Source organism: Carettochelys insculpta, chromosome 3 (assembly GCF_033958435.1).
Source record: "Carettochelys insculpta isolate YL-2023 chromosome 3, ASM3395843v1, whole genome shotgun sequence".
Lineage (NCBI taxonomy): Eukaryota > Metazoa > Chordata > Testudines > Carettochelyidae > Carettochelys > Carettochelys insculpta.
The window spans coordinates 8,651,769-8,671,676 of record NC_134139.1 but is presented as its reverse complement, the minus strand read 5'-3'; the positions used below and the strand labels follow the sequence as shown (position 1 = coordinate 8,671,676).

The 19,908-nt window shown below is 41.0% G+C and overlaps 1 protein-coding gene across 2 annotated transcripts in view; it reads left to right on the top strand.

Moving 5' to 3' along the window:
• The first annotated feature begins 949 nt into the window (after positions 1-949).
• NAPB (NSF attachment protein beta) overlaps positions 950-19,908 on the top strand; it is a 39,234-nt gene continuing 20,275 nt past the window's right edge. Inside the window, exons 1-3 of one of the 2 annotated variants that reach the window (XM_074988457.1) lie at positions 950-1,047; positions 17,176-17,255; positions 19,654-19,770. In XM_074988457.1, coding sequence (XP_074844558.1) covers positions 950-1,047; positions 17,176-17,255; positions 19,654-19,770 — 295 coding nt within the window. The remainder of the gene's footprint in view (positions 1,048-17,175; positions 17,256-19,653; positions 19,771-19,908) is intronic. The other variant, XM_074988456.1, reaches the window with a different exon arrangement.

The window sequence follows — 19,908 nt, the reverse complement described above, 5'->3', positions numbered from 1 at the left end:
TGTTCAGCGGCATTGAACATTATTGGACTTTATAAAAAGTAGCCAAGTGTCTCTTCCAAATGTCAAATTGCTGGTTTCACACGTGAAGACCTTTGAAAAGGGGTTTGGAGAAATACAGTACAGCACACTAATCCCAATTTATTTGCTTTGTAAAATCATGTTCTTCCATATTTATGTTTCTTAATACCTCTGTAACTTTACTAGGGACATAATCACTCATACAATGACACCACCACATACGACACCATCATGCATGCAGACACTGACACCATCACACACATACACTCTGCTCTGATACCATCCCACTCTAACACCGTCACACACTAACACCATTGTATACGCAAGGGTGCACACGCACACTGTCATTATCATACACTGACACCATCACACATGCCCATTCTGAAACCATCACCTCTCCCACTCTTTCACCATCCTACACTGACAACACTGCACACACGCATACACAATATCACACCCAGATATAATTACACAAACACAGACATTGCCACAGTGGCACACTAACATCTTCACACGCATGGACAGTGTGACAATATCACATATGGACATCATCATACCCACTCACAATCACACAGTGACACCATCACACGCACGCTAGAACCATCCCACACAGATACAATTGTGTACACAACAGTATCACACCATGCCATAATTACACACACACGGACACAGTCGCGCTGTGTCACACTAACAAGATCACCCACGGACACCACTGGGTGCTCCCACTCACCAACACCATTACACACACACACACACACAGCGTCGGGCGCACAAGTCAAGCATCTCCTCGCACACTCAAGCGCGCGCGCGCGCCCCCAGCCCACCGCTCGCCCCCGGACTACATCTCCCGACAGCGCCCGGGGGGGTGGACGTGGCGGCGGCTGAGGCCGGCCGGGCCCGCGCTTCTCCTCAGTCGGAGCCGGCCGTCGCCATGGACAGCAGCGGCAAGGAGCGCGAGGCCGTGCAGCTGCTGGCCGAGGCCGAGAAGCGGGTCAAGTCCTCGCACTCCTTCCTCAGGGGGCTCTTCGGGTGAGCGGGGCGGGAGGGGGCCAGCCTCTCCCCGTGTCCTGCGCGTGTCTGGTCACCAGGCTTGTGTTGTTTGTGCACAGGCGTTGGAGAGGCCGTATGACTCGTGTGTGTGTGTGTGTGTGTGTGTGTGTGTGTGTGTGTGTGTGTGTGTGAGATCACCAGGCTTGTGTTGTTTGTGCACAGGCATTAGAGGGGCCATTTGATTCTGTGTGTGTCATGTGTGATCACTAGGCTTGTGCTGTTTGTGCACAGGCACTAGAGTCACGTATGACTGTGTATCATATGTGGTGATATGATCACTAGGCTTGTGCTGTTTGTGCACAGGCACTAGAGTCACGTATGACTGTGTATCATATGTGGTGATGTGATCACTAGGCTTGTGTTGTCTGTGCACGGGTTTGAGAGAGGCAGATGACTGTGTGTGTGATGCACAATATTTTATGTGCACACCTGCCTGTCTCATTCCCAATTAGCTGTATTGCTGCCACTGTGGAAGTGTTTCTCTAATTGCACCTTGTTCCTCTGTGCATCCTGGTGATTCCCAATTAGCCGTATTCTTGCCACCCTGGAGGTGTTTCTGTAATTGCACCTTGTTCCTCTGTGCCTCCTGGTAATTCCCAGTCAGCTCTATTCCTGCCAAATATTGATCTGTCACATAAGGATGCCTACGATCTCCACGCACAGACCACTCAGGAAAATCTCCCTCTTTCTCCCTTGACCCTGCCATCAGGAGAAAGCTTCCTTCTCTGCTGTGTTGTTGCTGGGAGGGAAGGGAGAGGAGAACAAAATTCTGCATTTAGCTTCTGTTCCCTGGCAGTTTCTGTATAATTCCTTACCCCTGCCAAATCCCCCATCTCTGGCCTGGTTGTTACCTGTATTTAGTTATGCCTAGTGTGGATGCACAATTTCCAAGTGCTTTGTAAATTATGATAGTGTTTTGGTGTCAAAGCTGTGCATGGATTGCTGAGCACTCTCATAGTTAAAGCTTTTGAAGGATGAGATGGGTTTGAAGGGAAACATCCTGCAGTTATCCCTTTCTCTTTCTTTCACTGTGCTGCTTAACAGACATGGTTTATGTAAGAAACCACCACAGTGATTAGTTGCTTCTGAAGGAAGGGGTTAGGAGTAGCAGCATTTTTAGTCTGTAATCCAGGTTTCTGTAGGATGAGGGAACTCATTTTTGATAATCCTCTGATGGCAGTGATAGCGGCTGCTCTGCGTTATTGGAGCTTGACAGTGGAGAAAGATGATTTCTCCTCTTCTGCCCCTCTAATATCATCATCTGATCTGCCGCATGGTTGCTAATGCAACATTACATTCATCATCATAACTTCCAACTTTCAGCCTGTACTTTATATTTTGTGTGTGTCTGGCAATTTTCTAATCTTTCTTCTCTTGAGAGAGAGTAATCAGATGCTGAAATTGTCATATTTGTACAAAAAAGACTGGCAGGCTTCGTAAACGGTATTGATGAGAGAGTCAGTTAATTACCTAACGTATTTAATTCCATTAGCCTGTTAGCTGAAATGTATGATTCTGGTATTCCTTCTGCAGAAGACTAAAGGGATTGCACCCACATGGCTGCAACTGCTGAGAGAGAGATTTCTTTTATGTTCTGGAATTTATGAAGGAGTGTGTTTATTTAGAAAATTAGGAAAAATATTCTCTGCTGAGAGCAGTGGGGAAGGCCTGCTAGGTAGGTTGGAATGAGCATAATGCTTCATTTTAGCTTATACTTATGAAAATGTTAATTCACTAAATTAAATAAAACCTCTGCTGAGCAAGATTGAACTCTGAATGGGTTTAGACTGAGATCATGGTACAAGGCAGTGCATATAGTGAATTTTTTTGTCCTTTTGCTTTTATCAATTATTTTATGGGGTTCCTTAGTCTAACAGTAACTTAATTTGAAATAATGTGTAAATGTAAAGCTGTTCATTCCAACAGCTTTAGTCTTGCCTTTTGTAAGGGGTGGTTGTATGCAGAGTTGCGCAGTTTTACCGAAGGTCTGAATTCTATACTTATTTTTTTTAACCTTGTACAAAACAGCTTATTTTGGTTTAGTTTAATTCAGTTAGGAACAGGTTGAAGCAAAACTGAAATAAGCAACTCTTAAGCCGAAATAAGAATGTCCAAATAGGGCTTTGCACCATTTTAATAAATCAGTTTAACTAAACTGCTGCAAATGTGTGTGTAGACAAGGTCGACAAGATCTAAGTATTTATTTGGCCTCTCAATAAAACAAATCTCATATAAGGAATTTTACTCAAGGTTAGAAGTTTAAAAGAAATACATATGTATATTCCATCAGTCTACTAACAGACTACAATACAGACTGGTACCGCGTCCAGTTTCACAAAGCTTGCAATAATTGTAAGACAAATTAGCTGGTAGGAAGATTTTAATTAGAAAAAATGAGAATGCTAATTGGGAGTTGTTTGAGAACTCTTCACTAGGCTACATCTACACTAGAGAGTTTTGTAGACATGACTGGGGTTTTGTTGACAAAACTTGTGGAGCATCTACGCACAAAATGCATTTTGTCAACAGAAACTGTCAACAAAAAAGCCATGTGGATGCCCCAGGGGGCCCTTTTGTCGACACAGTGGATCAAAAGATCGATCCGCTTTTATGTGTAGATGCTATCTGCAGACAAGTTTTGTTGGAACTTCTCTTCCAACAATAATTTCTGTAGACAGGTGCTTCACAGGTAGACGTAGCCTAGATAACCCAAAAGCCACAACTGAGGTAAAAAGCTTTATTGGTTAAAAAACTACACTGGCTTACCGAGTAAGTAAAAGTGGCAGTACAGTAAGCTTTCATATCCAGCATTCTATCAGGTGCTCAGATAACTGGCATTTTAACCATAAGTAAATATTAGTTATGTTTTCCATAAGTACAGTATATTGAAAGTAAGTACAAATAAGTACATGTTGAACTCTCTCATCTAGCACCCTCAGGATTTGCGAAACCATGAGAGGGCAATATTCTCTAGCACGGCATTTCCTGAAGTGTGGTCCATGGCCCAGTGCCAGTCCTTGGGGAAAAAAGAAATACCAGTCCTTAGAAAATACACAAATTATTGCTCGCGAGCCTAGTAATTTGGTATATTTCGTATTTCTCATGTAATTAAGGCAATAACAATAAGTTAGGCACCTAAGTATTTTATGTCAAAATATATATTATTATTATGTACTATTATTGTGAATAAATAATAAACAGTGAAAATGTATTTATTTTTCATTTTTTTTATATTTGTTTATATTTTGGGGTACAAAAACAGGTACTAAAAAAAAAAGGGTCCCAGCTATATAAAGCTTGGGAGACCCTGGTCTAGCACATTACGAACACTTCCACTGTTTACTGGGCTCTTAAAAGATATTTGGGGGTAAATTAGAGCTAAATAACTGCACAGAACTCTGAGAGCCAGGACTTGTGGCTGTAAATAAACTTTATGGGATCACAGGAAACTTGAAAGTTATCCAGCTAAGTAAAATCATGTAAATTACAGAGGTTGGCGGGCAAGAGAGTTCCAGTTTAGAGAGGTACAGCCTATACAGCAAATACAGTAGAAGTTTAAAGTGTACAATGCTGCAGTTGGTAAGTAAAGTACTCTGCATACATTTTTGTTTGTTTTCTTAATATCTAATCTTGTTTTTCCTTAGTTTCATTCATTGCTAGGTATAACCTCTCTGTTATCCAGAATATTTGACTATCTGGCAACCTCCTGGTCCTGGGGCTGCTGGATATGAAAGAGTTTACTGTATATAGTAAGTGGAAGAAAGGGAAAGTTGATAATAGTGAACCTAGGAATGGTAGAAAATTGATAAAGGAAGCAAAGAGATTCTATGGCCATCAGAGTGAGGGGCAATAAAGGGGAGGTTTTTTTAAGTTTATCAAGAACAAAACAAATCCAAACAGATTTTGGTCCATTACTAGTTGGAAATGGTAGAAATATAAATAACAAAGCAGAATCAGTAGAAGTGTTTAATAAATATTTCTGTTCTGTATTTGGGAAGAGAATGTAGTCCTAGCATATGATGTATTCCTTTCTATGCGCTAGAGGATTCTGTTCCTCTAGTATCTCAGGAGGATGTTTAACAACACCCACTAACTTCATGTTATGCTTATAAGAAGCACATGGGATCTTTTTAGGGGGCAAGGCAATAAGCCACGTTTATTGAGAGTACAAAGTCAAACGTGTGCACCCACATGCGTCCTGACAATGTTGTTATAGTTACCAGTCTGTTACTCACATTTCCCTAGTGGCCAGTTAGGCTGAGTGTGAGCAAGAAGCCAGGCTTCTGTTGGTCCAGACCAATACTTCCAGTCCGAGGAGTGCTTTCTTCAGGGTTGCCAATCTGCTACTATTCAGTCATCAAATATAATGGGTACATTTGATAATGGTGTGGTGTTCAGCCCCTCCTCTGAGCATCTGGATATTGTGCTGGCCTTCAGAATAATCTCTTTTCAAACACTCACATTCTTCACTCACACAAACAAAAATTAGATAGTTGCTACACACAAGCAAGGATTATATACACCTGTTTTCATAAGAGCAACTAGTACAAAAATTCTAAAACTTAAAGTAACATCTTATATTACAAATTCTTCCAGAATACAAAAAAAATATTCTTACACTTTTAAATTAAAGACCAAAGCAGCCCTAAGGGCAAAAGGGTGACCACAGTGAGTCCCAAGAATCCTGGTCTGTTCCTGCCTTAACATTAATAACAAACACAAACAGTCTGCTTCATGCTGTCTGTGCTAACAGCACTAGGTGGTTAACTTTTGGCTTGTTAGAAAGGGTGCCTGGCAGGTTACACTGAGGTAAATGACATTGCATACAGCTACATTTTAGCTGCATGGATACATTCAGACATTTTAAAATAAGCAGGTCCAGATGACTTTTGTCGAGGACTTCTAAAAGAGCATGCTGGATCTTTAATGTTGATTTTTTTTCAGTGTCTTGGAACACAAGGGAGTCTCTACAAAACTGAAAGAAAGGTAACATTTAAAAAGGGTGAATGGGGGAATGACTAAGGTAATTATAGGACTATTAGTCTGACACTGATGATGGGGAAGATGATAGAGTGGCTGATATGAGATTCAACTAATAAAGAATTAAATAAAGATGGTATAATTAATAATAATAAACAGATGTGTGGAAAATAGATCCTGTCATACCTTAATGTGTTTTTGATGCAATTACAAATTTGTTCAATAAAAGTATAATATATTTATATAATATATTTAGACTTCTGTAAGAAAGATGACTTGGTACTAAAAATGTCATTTTGATTTAAAAAAAACCTAGAATGATATAAAATTAACATGACACATTAAATGGATTAAAAGCTGACTAATTGATACATCTAAAATAGTTAATTATAAAGTGGAATGGTCATTGAGTGGATGTGTTTCCAGGGGGGCAGTCCCACCCTGGGATTGGTACTTGGTCTTATACTATTCAACATTTTTTAATCGGTAACTTAGAAAACATAAACCCCTCGTTCATAAATTTTTAGATGACACAAAAATTAGAGGAGTGGTGAACAGTGAAGAGTCACTGATACAGACCAATCTAGATTACTTGCTAAATGGGTTGCAAGCAAACAATGTGCTTATTAATACAACTACATGTAAATGTATATCTCTAGGAACAAAGAGTGTAGGCCATGCATACAGGAGGAGGGATTCTGTCCTTGGAAGCAATGACCCTGGAAAAATATTTGGGGGGGGAGTGGTCAGGATAGAGAAGCTGCAGATCATGAACTTTTAGCACAATGCTGTGGCCAAAAGGGCTAATGTGGTCATGGGATACGCCAACAGGAAATCTTGATGGGAGTATAGAGTCTGTATTGCCTTTGTATTTGACACCTATTTGACTTTGTTGGACCACTGTGTCCTGTTCTGGTGGCTACACATCAAAAAGGAAGTTGATAAATTGGAGAATGCTCAAAGAAGAGCCATGAGAATGATTAAAAGATTAGAAAATGTCTGATAGTGATAGACGTAAGGAGCTCAGTCATTTAGCTTAACAAAAATAAACATTATGGGATGATTTATTCACAGTCTGTAGAAACCTACATGGGGAATAGATATTTGAAATAGGCTCTTCAATCTAGCACGATCCAGTGGTAGAAGTTGAAAGTACACAAACATCAGACTAGTAATAAGGTGTGATGGGTTCAGCCACAGAGATCCCCTTGAGATTATCACCTGATGTGCTGAAATATCACTGAGCCGGCCTACCTACCCTCCAGTCTCTTCCAGTGATGGCACAGAGAGCGGGGTCACAGCCCACAGCAGAGTAACAGTGGCAGATTGGCTCAGCACCCAGGTGTGCAGCACCAGTGGGACCAGAACCCCAGATAAAACTATCTCACTCTGTCTAGTGTTTGTATGGAGATAACTAATGAATTGTTCACCCCCTTTAGCAGTGAAAGAGAGATACACACAGCTGTTGTCCCTCAGGTAAGTTATTTACACTGGATTATTAATAAACAACGGTGACTTTTATTAAGTATAAAAAGTAGGATTTAAGTGATAGCAGACAGAGCAAAGTAGGTTAGTATGCAAAATAAATCAAAGCGTACCAGCTAAGCTTACTATACTAAAACTTGTTACAAGTAAAATTTCTCCCTCAAATTATTTTAATGAGCTTCTTTCACAGACTGGGTAGCCTTCCCTGTCTGGGCCCATTCCTTCTTAATGTTCAGTTCCAGGTGTTTGCAGCACACATCTTAGCTGGTAAACAAAAGTGTCCTGGTACCTGGCAGCAACTGCTGCCCTGTTGTGCTTCTCGCCCATATATGGATTTCCCCTAGGATGGGAATCCTTTGTGCTTCAACTTTAAACTTAAAATGTTAAAACTTTTCCATCAAAAGTGTGAAAAAAATATAGGATCCAAAATGTGTTGCAGAATCAGGTTACTTGAAGCGAGGCCGTTCACAGATAATTGTCCCTTGTACCAGGCCATTAAGTTCCTTTACTGCTCCTTTTTAGCGCATCTAGATGGGTAAACAGGTTTGTACCTCAAGAACAACAAGAAATCCTGTGGCACCTTATAGACTAACCTATTTTGGAGCACGAGCTTTTGTGGGCAAAGACCCACCTCATCAGATGCATGGGGGGGCGTGTTTCCAGAGGGGTATTTAAAGAGTGAGGCCTCAGTAAGAGGGAGGGCCAGAGTTGACAAGGTCTATTCAGCAAGGTGGAAATGGCCCGTTATCAGTAGTAGTTTATACCTCGTATTTCTAACTTTGAATACAGGAATGATACATGCACTCATGGAAAACATACACATTCAGCAGCGTCACATAAGCTTTCCAATGATACCTGAGAGTGATTTTGCATAAAGCATATTTGAGTCCTACATATTCACAGTCATGAGCATATTTCCATAAAGAATATGAAATGTGCTGTCACCTAAGACATGAATTTTTAACAGTGAAAGAATTAGCCATTGTGACAACTGAGTAGAGATCTGCTCTAGAAATTATTCTGGGGAAGCTCTATGACTTGTGTTATACAGAGCGTCAGACTAGAGGTTCACCTTGGTCTTTCCTGGTCTTGTTGAATGTGTGGTTGTTGATCTTACCGGATAACCTTGGCTTGAAACTTGTCTGCATTTTATTTTATTTTATTATTTTTTGGTATACTGCGCACATCTGCAGTTATGTTTTCTTACTTCTGCACTCCTTGAGAAGAAGACATTGACCTGTGTACAGCAAAATCCCCTGTTTTTCTTGTTCCTTCTTCCTTCTCTCTTCTCCCCAACGCCTAATGTTTTTATTATGCTTCAGCTATAAACTTCAAAAAAGAGTTTATGACAAATAAAAGTTAAAAGAAAATGGGAAGTCTTTTGTAGAGAAACTTTCTTTCTCCCGTGCAATTACCTTTTTAGGGTCTGATCCTGCCTTCCCTTATTCACATGAGTAGGCTTGCCATAGGTCATGGGAACTACGCATATAAGTAAGGGTTGCAAGATTGGGTTTGAGACCAGAGAATCATACAAATATAGATCTGGAAGGGATATTGAGCAGTCATCAGATCCAGCCCTTTGCACTGAGGTACGGCCAAGTAAACCTCATTCTGTACCATCCCTGAGAAATATCTGTTCATCCTGTTCTTAAAAACCTACAGTGGTGGAGATTCCGCAACTTCCCCCGGAAGCCTATTCCAGAATTTAACAGTCCTCAATGAAAATTTTCCTAATATTTTTGCTGCAGATTAAGCACATTGCTTTTTGTCCTACTTTCAGTGAAGATGGACAACAGTTGAACCCCATCCTCTTTATAACAGTCAACATATTTGAAAATCTGGCTGCTCCCCCCTTCAGTTATCTTTTCACAAAACTAAATCATAAGGCCTGATCCAAAGCCCATTGAAGTCAGTAGGAGTTTTGAGTTCAGCGTCTGGAAAATACAAGTAAATTTCAACATATGTACTGAGAACAAGCTGTCACAATAGCAACATTTTTGTATGATGCCCTATTCCATGGAAGGGTTGATATTTTCAGCAAGAGATTACATAAGAGAGTCTCACTTTTTCAAGGGACAGATTACATAGAAAAAATCATCTTTTCTTCTTTGACTGGTGCCCCAACCCTATAACTGGATTCTTGTGGGGTCAAGAGTCAGTATGCATAGATTCAGTTACGGATTCTGAAACCAGATTGTCTGTGTTAAACAAGAAACTGTTCGGCCATATGTGACTGGTGCTGGTTAAACAAAGGTCCTTCTGCAGAACACTACTGGTCAAGAGAAAAATCTTAATGATTGCTTTTGTCTGAGCTGGGTAAATATTTTGGCTTTCAGCACTTTTCTCTGGGTGTTGCTTTGCTATATGTCTCTAGTGAATTGCAACTGCCTTTGTGTTAATTTAATTTTCACATTTAATTCTTCCACAATAAGCAAAAGACTTGATGGTTGAAATTTTGGCCCTGGCGAATTCAAAGGCAGAGCCCAGTATATGTAAGGCTCACAAAGAGGGAACAGTCAGCAGTGACTGATGGGCCCATAAAAACAGTAATTTATGTCTGAGTCATTGAAATTGTGAATCTAGCAAATCTTTCTATCTGTCAAGAGTGAACAAAGAGTACAACTAGGGATTAGTGTTATGTAGCAGCATGATGTTTTCACGCAAGATAGTTATCTTTCATCATCTGTTTTCACTAGAGCACCAGTTTAAATTGGTGGATATCCTTGGATACAAAGCAGATATCTGTGGAGCTACAGGGCTCTACCAGGAACTACAGAGGCAAAAGCTGCAGCATGTCAGTCTCCCAGATCAGAGTCCCTTCTGCACAGCAGTCTGGATCCCTTGCCTGGAAACATGCAACCACTTGCACCCACTAGCATGAGCAGGGACAGCTGCAGGTGAGCCTGGGGCCTTCCCTGTGGGCAAGCCTGGGAGTGGTACAGCTATATCAGAGGAACTGTCCCGGCTGGGGCCTGACATGCAGATATTTTCACCACTGTGGTACCTATGCAGTCTGGCACCACCATGGATATCTGCACCCCTGGATATAAATTTTGTATCCTTGCAGGGCTCTATAGATCACTTCTTACAGATTTAAGATGTTTTATGTGAGGGTTATTAGGGCAGTTCTCTCTGCTACCTTTCCAGTGTGTCCTCTAGAGTTCTGACCCTCATGGCCAATGAACAGGCATCAGAACTACTCTACTTTCCAGTGTCATATATTTCATTAACTCATTTAAATAAGAGAAAAAGTGTAAAATAACCTATAAACTTTCAGTGGAGAAGAAAGTGAGTTGATGTCAAATAATTAGCAGATTGACTATTGACTAAATCTTTTCAGATGTATTGGTAATTCTTCTGTAAAATGTATCCAGTTGGAAAAAGTAGCTGTCTTGTTTGGCTATCAACCCCAAAATAACAAGGTATTTTATGTCAATTGCTGTAGAGATGGATGTATTCCAGCCAGGGGACTGACACGGAACCAGTCAAGTCACTTCCCAGTTGAAGCTAATGTTAAGGTTACATTTCTCGTGCTAACTGTGGCAGCCTGCCCAAATTATGGGTGGATAGTAACGATCTCTTTTCTTCCTTTCTGGGACAGCCCATGTCTACACTTGGCACTGGGGCTGTGATTCCCACATCGAGTAGACAGATTTGTACTAGCTCTAAAAATAGGTGTGTGCCTGTACCATGGGCAACAGCAAGTGGCAGCATGGGCTAGCTGCACCCATTGTATGTCTCTCTGAAGAGTGGGCTAGTTTGTAATCACCACAGCTGGTCTGGGCCTCGCAACTTGGTGCTGCCTGTACTACAGCATTACTAATTGTGTGTTAGTGTGAACATCTGTACTTGAGCTGGGAACTACAGCTCCAGTTGCAAGTGTACATGCAGCCAGAGTTATATCCCTATACAAGTAATGATGACACATTCTTTTCTCCCTGCACCAGAGTAAATCCAGAAAACCTAAATCTGCTGTTGGCTACACATTCCCTCTGTGAAGTCAATGGAGATTGTGTGAATACAATGTGTGTAAATCCAGGGGGAAAAGGACATACTTTAGATCAAAATGTTTATTTCAAGAGACCAAGCATTCCATAGCTCAGTGGTACTACAAGAGATAAGTAAAGGAAAAAAATTAGCTTTGTTTGGGCAAATATTTGTTGGCATAGAGCAACGTGAGCAGAAAGATGCAACAAATGTCTTGCTATATATAGATATAGATATAAAGTTAGCATTAGCATAAATCCAATGTAAAATTCTTTTTCTGTTAAAGAGATATTCTCGAGGAAGCTCAGTTACGCTGTACAAAAATCTTTCACTGCCAATGAAAAATGCATTTGCTAATGATAATTTTTATTTGATACTGTTCCTTAAAAGATAATTCTGAAATACAGAAATTAAAATGAAAAAAAAATCCAAGGGTCAGAGCAAATATTGTGATGAGATATGCTTGAGGACAACAACATGCATGTGTATGTTATGTGGGCAGCATAAAAACTATATCTATATTCATTTCCTTGCTTTTAAGTACTTAGGTTTCATAAATAATGTAGTAAGTAATCACAGTTTTGTCACTTAGGAACTTAAATTGATTTTTATTTTTATTACTTTAGTTTTGGCAGATATTTGTTGCATCTTTCTGCTCACGTTGCTCTGTGCCGACAAGTATTTGCCCAAACAAAGCTAACTTTTTCCTTTACTTATCTCCTGTAATACCACTGAGCTATGGAATGCTTGGTTTCTTGAAATAAACATTTTGATCCAAATTACATACTTTTTCCCCCTGGATTTACACACGTTATATTCACACAATCTCCACTGACTTCACAGAGGGAATGTATAGCCAACTATAGATTTAGGTTTCCTGGATTTACTCAGGTACAGGGAGAAAAGAATATGATCCTTTGTATTTCTTTCTGTTAAACATTTTCAGTGTATCAGTTTTGTCTACAGAGAGGTGACAATTTACATTCATTATAACAGCAGCATCTAAAAATATCACAAGTCATATCCTTGGCATTCCCTTTTCTACTCCAAGATTAGTTTATCAGAAATTGAGTGTTTCTCAGCTAGCTGGAAGTGTCTGTTTAATGATACTCCGCTGTTACAAAGAACTTTTATTTTTCTAGCTATTAAGCTTTGTGTATCTGCTAATGAGTCTTTAGCTTTCAGGACAGAGCTCAGGCACAAAATTTTCCTTTTCTTCAGCATAGTAAAGTCTTGTACTTAGGTAGACTGTATCTTTTCATTCTCTAACACATGACTGAGTTTGAAATACAGGTAGAACCTCTTTCAGCCAGAGTTTTCTCATCCGGCAAACTCCACAATCTGGCATGATTTTAGTTAGCCAGATGACCACTCATCATAGGTGTGGCCAAGTTTCCTGTGGTCCCATAAAGTTTGTTTTCAGCCACCAGTCCTGGCTCTCAATGTTCTTTGCTGTTATTTAGTTGTAATTTACCCCTAAATGTCTTCTGTGAGCCCAGTAAGCAGTGGAAGTGTTGGTAATGCGCTAGACAACATTGACGTCCCATGATCTGGCAAATTCTCTGGTTTGGTGCCAGACTAGAGAGATTGAACCTGTAACCCACCCCCCCCCCCCCCCCCCCACACACACACAGAGACCACGTTCTGACTACTAAGCCACTACAGTTTGCAAAGTTATTCTCTTGAAAAGTGTCCAGTGAGGCTTGCACATCAATTCTGAACTATCCTGTCAGGGAATGCATGGAGAACCAGATGTTTGCCTTGGAATTGTTTTTTTTGCAAGTATATGGCTTAAGGGTAAGCATGTGTATGTTTTCCTCATCTAAGGATCTTGGAGAACTTTTTAAACACCAAGTAATTGTACTTTCAAGCACTTTTTCATATCCTACCTACGTTAAAGTATCTTATACATTTTACAAATGTGTAAACGGAGACAAACATTTTCATGGCTTCATACCGAAGGTGGCACAGAGCCAATGGCGTAGCTGGAGATAGAGGTTATAATTCAACAGAGTACCTAAGACAACAGCTATAAGCATATGAGTTGCTCTGGTGAAGCTGAGTTTGGCTCTGAGACCTCTAAACCAACATCCGTTAAACTGCTCTTAGAATTCAGAGAACCATAATCATCTACTCTTTCGCAGAGCTCTCATTGGCATTTGACAGGTCTGGCCTGTAGCGTTTGCAAACTAAAAGATAATATTGCAAACAATTAGATCAGTGATACTGGAAAAACTACCACATGATTTCATTGTAGCTTGTGCTACAGTAACTGCACCAGTGAATAGTGACAGAGATAGGCGTGTTAGTTTGTGTTCTAGCAAAACAAAAAAGCAGTCATGTAGCACTTTAAAGACTAACAAAATAATATCGTCTTTAAAGTGCTACATGACTGCTTCTTGTTTTGCGCCAGTGAAGTGTACCACAGACTTCTCTTTATTTTCTGATTGCAGACTCTTAAATTTCAACTCTACAGAACACCAAGTTATATAGGCATCTAAAGCATTCAGATAGCTCTATATAAGTTTCAGAACCAGCTCTACATTGATAATTAGCTTCCCCGCATAAAACACTCACTGTGATAAACTCTACTAGAGTATTGATTCTACAGCTTGGAACATCCAGTATTATTTTGTCTGGCTTGCTTGCCTTCCTTAGGAATATCTTGGTGTGTTTCACAGTTTCCAGTCCAAGTGGAAGTTAGAGCTAGTTTCACTTTTAGTGCTTGTATATTTCAGTGCTTGGTCTTGTGTGTGGGTGCAGACTTTCGTCTTCAGTTCAGGATTTTTTCTTTTCCTCTTCCCCTACACCCACCCAAAGTTAGAACAGAAGAATATCCTCAGCACTGAGGACACAGACTAGAATTCTCCATAAAATATGTCTCACAAGAGTCCCTATAAAATATATTGTACCCCCATCAGCGAGTTATAAAACTTGATTCTAAGTGAGGCTGTAGCAGTTCTTGGATGCTTGAGGAGGCTCTTTGTGAAATTAGAGATTTTCAGTAATTACTGGTTCAGTCTTACAGGGATAGAGAAAATGGTTGTGAGGGAGGGAAGGAGGGATAGCTCAGTGCTTTAAGCATTGGCCTGCTAAACCCAGGGTGGTGCCATTTAGGGATCTGGGGGCAAATAAGTTAAAAAAAAAAAAAGGGGGGGTGGCAAAAGAAACCTGTCAGGGATGGTGCCTGGTCCTGCTAAGAGGGCAGGGAACTGGATTTGGTGACTTCCCAAGGTCCCTTCCAACTCTGAGATGTGTGTCCCCATACAGTGGGAGCATTGCGGTGTTGAACAGAGGATTTTGTTGATCCTGTAACAGTAAGGCTGAGAGAGAATCTGCTGATCCCGCAAAAATGTCTGCCATCACTGGATTGCATTTTAAACCCTGAATCCTGGCAACCCCGATCTTCCACCCCCAGCCCTCCAATGCTCAGCACATCATGCCTACTTCCTCTCTTGTGTTCAGCCAGGCTGCGTGCAGTGCAGCCTGCTGAAAACACGTCTGCACAGCTGCTGTGCAGGTGGTGAGTGTTGGGCATTAACACTTCTGGCTTCTTGAGCTTCCCACTGTGCTCATCAGCCTGGAGGATCAACCTTGGAAAGGCCACTGAAGTTCTCTCTGCACTGCAGCTGGGAGTGAGTTGCTCCGTCCGGGTGGACAGACTTGCATTTGCAGGGCTTGATCTAGCATGCTTAAAAATAGTATGTGAATGCAGTGTTGCAGCTCAGAGCTGGAGCTTGGGCTTTCAAGCAAAAGGGGTTGCATAGGTATTGCCTACAACACTCATTGCATTATTTTTACTGTGTTGTCTTGATCCCCACTGGACAAAGCCTGTCTGCCTGGTCTAGGGGGGTTTCTCCTAGGTGCAGTGCAGATATTCCCAAAATTACCGTCCTGCAGCTCCCCAACCAGTCATTCACCCAGAATTTGATAGCAGGAGAGCAGATGAATTGGGCTAGTATGCAGGTAAGTAATCTTAGCCACTTCTTTCTGAAAAGGTGTGAGTTTCCCAATATTACGTGCCATAGGCTTGCAGTAATTTTTGAGATTCGGCCTTATGCAAAGGTAGGCAGTTGCCTTTTCTGTCTGTTAGGGTCTTGAGTTGACTCTCAGTGAATGAACATCAATGCTACTTCATTTAAGTCGTCCTCTGGTCATTATAGTGCAGTCTGTCTCTCTGCCAATCACTGTAGTGTCTGAATTTTATTCTCACAACACCCATATGCGACAGGAAAGCATTATCCAATTTTTTTAGATAAGGGAACTGAGGAGCAGATTATATGATGTGGCTTGCTCAAGGCTGCATGAACAGCTCTTGGCTTGCCTTTTCAGAAAGGGGTTTTCATCTACTCTGTAGCCCTGTGCAGCAGGACCAGATGAGATTTATTTCCCCTCTTCTTGGAAAACCCTTCCTACTTTGCCTCTTGCTAGGTTCTTCTCAACCTTGTCCACTAGGTTGTCAGCCACCTTCACCTGTGTAGAGTAAGTATTAAATACTTCCATTTTGATCAGATACAATCTTCTCTCTGCCTTTCATGTGCTGCACCTCTTGCAATGGTGTATATAACTACCCAGCCTGTAAGGCCCAGGAGAATCAGACGAGTGTTCTCAAGACTTTCTGCTGTTCTGAAATACAGAGCATAGGCAAATCTAGATTTTGGGGATTGACACCAGAATTTGTATATCTTTTCTCCCTCATTTTAAGGCCCTTGTCTTGGAAACTTTCAGAGGTGGCTGGCTTTCCCACGTGCAGCAGCTCCCTTTCTGCCCAAGTCCCAAGGATGGCAGAGAGCCCTAAAGGAAGGTTACAAACAGCATAGTTTCCCGTGTTCCTTGTGCAGTAGTTCCAAAGAGTGGAGCAAGCAGAAGCAGCTCCAGAGTGAGACTTCAACAGGAAGCCGAGCTGCCATCTACCACCGGATCTTTATCATTGGGTCCAGCAATCCCTCCAGTCTTGGGCATACACTCTTAGTCCCAGGGTCTCCTCTTCAGCCAGTCCAGCACTGTGATTTGTTGTTCATTATTGTCCTTGTTTAGTTTATCAACCGTAGCAACTCTGACCTCATGCTGTTTTTTTCTTGGTGTGAATGCCTTCACTTTGATTATGTAGGTAAAATGAGTCAAATGCTGGGGAGGAAAAAGTCTGCAAGCACTAAAGAGACTAAGGCCTAAAAGTGGAATTCGGTGCCCAAATACTTTGAGGACCTGTGACTAACACTTTTGGACCTTTCTGGTACTATTTCATGTTCCCCTGCTAGGACCATCCTAGTAATCCAGTTTTTATTCACACCAGTCCATGAGGAAGGAAAATCTGAAGTTCTTACACTTGAGTATTTTTGTTGGAAGTGGTACATTTTATAGGTGTTGTAACGTTGCATGGCACAGCAGGGAAGTAGACTTTCTACAACCCTAGCACTGGGTGATTAAATGAACAAAACAAGGAGCTGACCAGCCTCTGCTTAGCTGTCTGAGCTACATAACCAGTGGGATGAACTGCCCATTTATGTAACAGAGTTTGAAAGGCTCAGGTTCCCAGAATAAATCAGAACACAAAATTCCAAACTCTATTTTTGCGTTTTAGCGCATCCCCTAAGAGATTATATTTCCTTGACATGCAAATAGCAATTGTGTGACTTGCACTTTTTTGTTCTCTAGAGGAAATACAAAGGTGGAAGAAGCCTGTGAAATGTACACCAGGGCTGCAAACTTGTTCAAGATTGCCAAAAACTGGAGTGGTAAGCAGTCTGTCTCTTTTAATTGTAGGAAAGGCTTGAAGCTTGAGATTTGTCTGGGAGATAAAGACCAAACACAAACTAAAGAGCTGCATTGATAACTGTGAGACCAGCAGGACAATGGAACAGACCACCTAGGGAAGTTGTGGGTGCTGTTTCCACAGAGGTTTTCAAAAGGAGGCTGGATAGCCCTCTGTCTTGGATGGTTTACACACAACAAATCTTGCATCTTGGCAGGGTTTAGGCTAGATGGCCTGTGCTTCTCTGGGCCTGCATGCAAGGAAGCAAATTAAGTCCTAGGTAGGAGGGGAATATTTGTGGAGAGCGAGGAGGCAACCCTTGTTTTTCACATCTCCACTTGTGCTGTTTATCGTCCGTATTTTGGGGTTGGGGAGGGGAGTGTCATAAATTACCCAGAGCCAGCAAAATTTGCACACAGTGCAAGGAAGGAAGTCTTTATACTCAGCTGAATGCTTGCCTAATTGGTTAAGAACATTTCAGATAGCTTAATGACCTGTGAATGCTCAAGCGTCCTCTTGCAGATTATCAAACTATGGTCCCATTTGGTAGTGTGTTTCCATGGCAATAGTGACGTTGGCTATGTAATTTATGTGCACTGTCAAACCCTCTGTAGTATTCTCTGGAATGAATTGGGAGGGGCTGGAATAATTACAGTATTGAGTTAACTAGCCTGTGTCCAAGTTCACATTTTGATTTAAAAATAATTAAAGCTTGTTGCTGACAAAGAAGTTGCTAAAGGGAAGCATCCCTGGGCTATTGGATTTGTTTTTTAATGCTTGGAGAACACATTCTTCCTGCGGCCAGAAACTTGAAAGTGATCTCATATTCTGGAGGAGCTATCGGAGGTACACAGATTCCCTGCTGCGCTGTGAGGAAGTGTGTGTAGCACTGTAAAAGTGAAATAGTTATTGCTAGGTCTGTGTATGAAATATGTGCTATGTTTGGTGGCTGTCGGAAAAGTTGATGCAAATATAAATTTCCCAAGATAAAGATGAATGTTTGTTGCACGGAACAATCAGGGATTTGAGACACTGATGTCTCTTCAAAACAAAAAAGCAGTCCAGTAGCACTTTAAAGACTAACAAAATAATATATTAGGTGATGAGCTTTCGTGGGACAGACCCACTTCTTCAGACCTTAGCCATACCAGAACAGACTCAATATTTAAGGCACAGAGACATATTGAGTCTGTTCTGGTATGGCTACGATCTGAAGAAGTGGGTCTATCCCACGAAAGCTCACCTAATAAATTATTTTGTTAGTCTTTCAAGTACTACTTCACTGCTTTTTTGTTTTGATAGTATATAGACTAGCACGGCTTTCTCTCTTGCATGTTGAATAGTAACAGAGAGGAAGCCGTGCTAGTCTATACTCTATCAAAACAAAAAGCAGTGAAGTAGCTGTCCCACGAAAGCTCACCTAATAAACCATTTTGCTAGTCTTTAAAGTGCTACTGGAGTGCTTTTTGTTTTGATAGCTTTCTCTCTGTTACTGTGGTATCTCTTCAGGCTTTCACAAAAAAGGATTGAAAATTCTGTTTGTAAGGGGCAAAATATCACCAGTTTTTCTTTAACAAATGGAAGATGAGGGACTGGAAAAAAAATCTTACTTCTTTCCAAAGTTTCCATTTGTGTCTTAGTCAGTCCTTGTTGGATGTGTTATCAGTATATGGGTGAAGGGGGAGACTCGCAAAACAACAAGGAGGTGCCTAACTCCCAGTGAAAGTCAATGGGAGTAGTGTCCCTTGCTGTCCCTTGTGTGTGGTGACTGTCTCCTCCTAAATGCACTTACACCATTAAATAACATGCTTTGAATGTGTGAATTGGTCGGTATTAGGGTAGGGTAGAAATAGTAACAGAAGCAGTGGTTTTATTGCTTCATTTGTCATCAGGTTTCAGGAGGTTAAAATTTTTAAAAGGAATAGGTCTGAGCCTCGATACTGCGGGGTGCACTTTCTGTTTGTAGTTTGACACCTGCAGAATTAATTGCAATAGACGTCGAATTACCCCCACATGATCTACCTCTGACTTGCCTGAATGCACCTGCAAATCCAGTAGAGGAGAGTTATTCAGAGTTGAACATACAATCCCATTTCAGACATACAAGTGGGTGTACAGATTTTGCATGTGCAAATTGCACTTGCAGGGTACAGGCTGTCTCCTTGAAAAGTGACCGTAAATGTTCAGTGCGATACACACTTGCATGTTTCCCAGGATGATGACCTGAAGTTTGCATACAAATGCAGAGTTTTTTGTCTTTACGCAAAAGTGCATACATAAAAATATTTATGTCCATTGAAATTTCTGTAGCCACTGCTATAAATTCATTCTTGTTAAATGAGACTGGAAATATTAATCTTTTTGATGTACTTCTTCCCTAGCTGCAGGAAATGCATTTTGTCAGGCAGCCAAGCTCCAGATGCAACTACAGAGTAAACATGATGCAGCCATCAGTTTTGTGGATGCTGGGAATGCTTACAAAAAAGCAGATCCACAAGGTAAGGCAAATGAAATCTTATACAGCAATATACAAAGACTGTTAGTTGTGTAGTGACTGGCAGGCTGCCTTACTTTTGTAAACGAAGTTTTTGATATAAGATCTTCAACATGGTGTTGTATAAAGCACTTTAAGTATG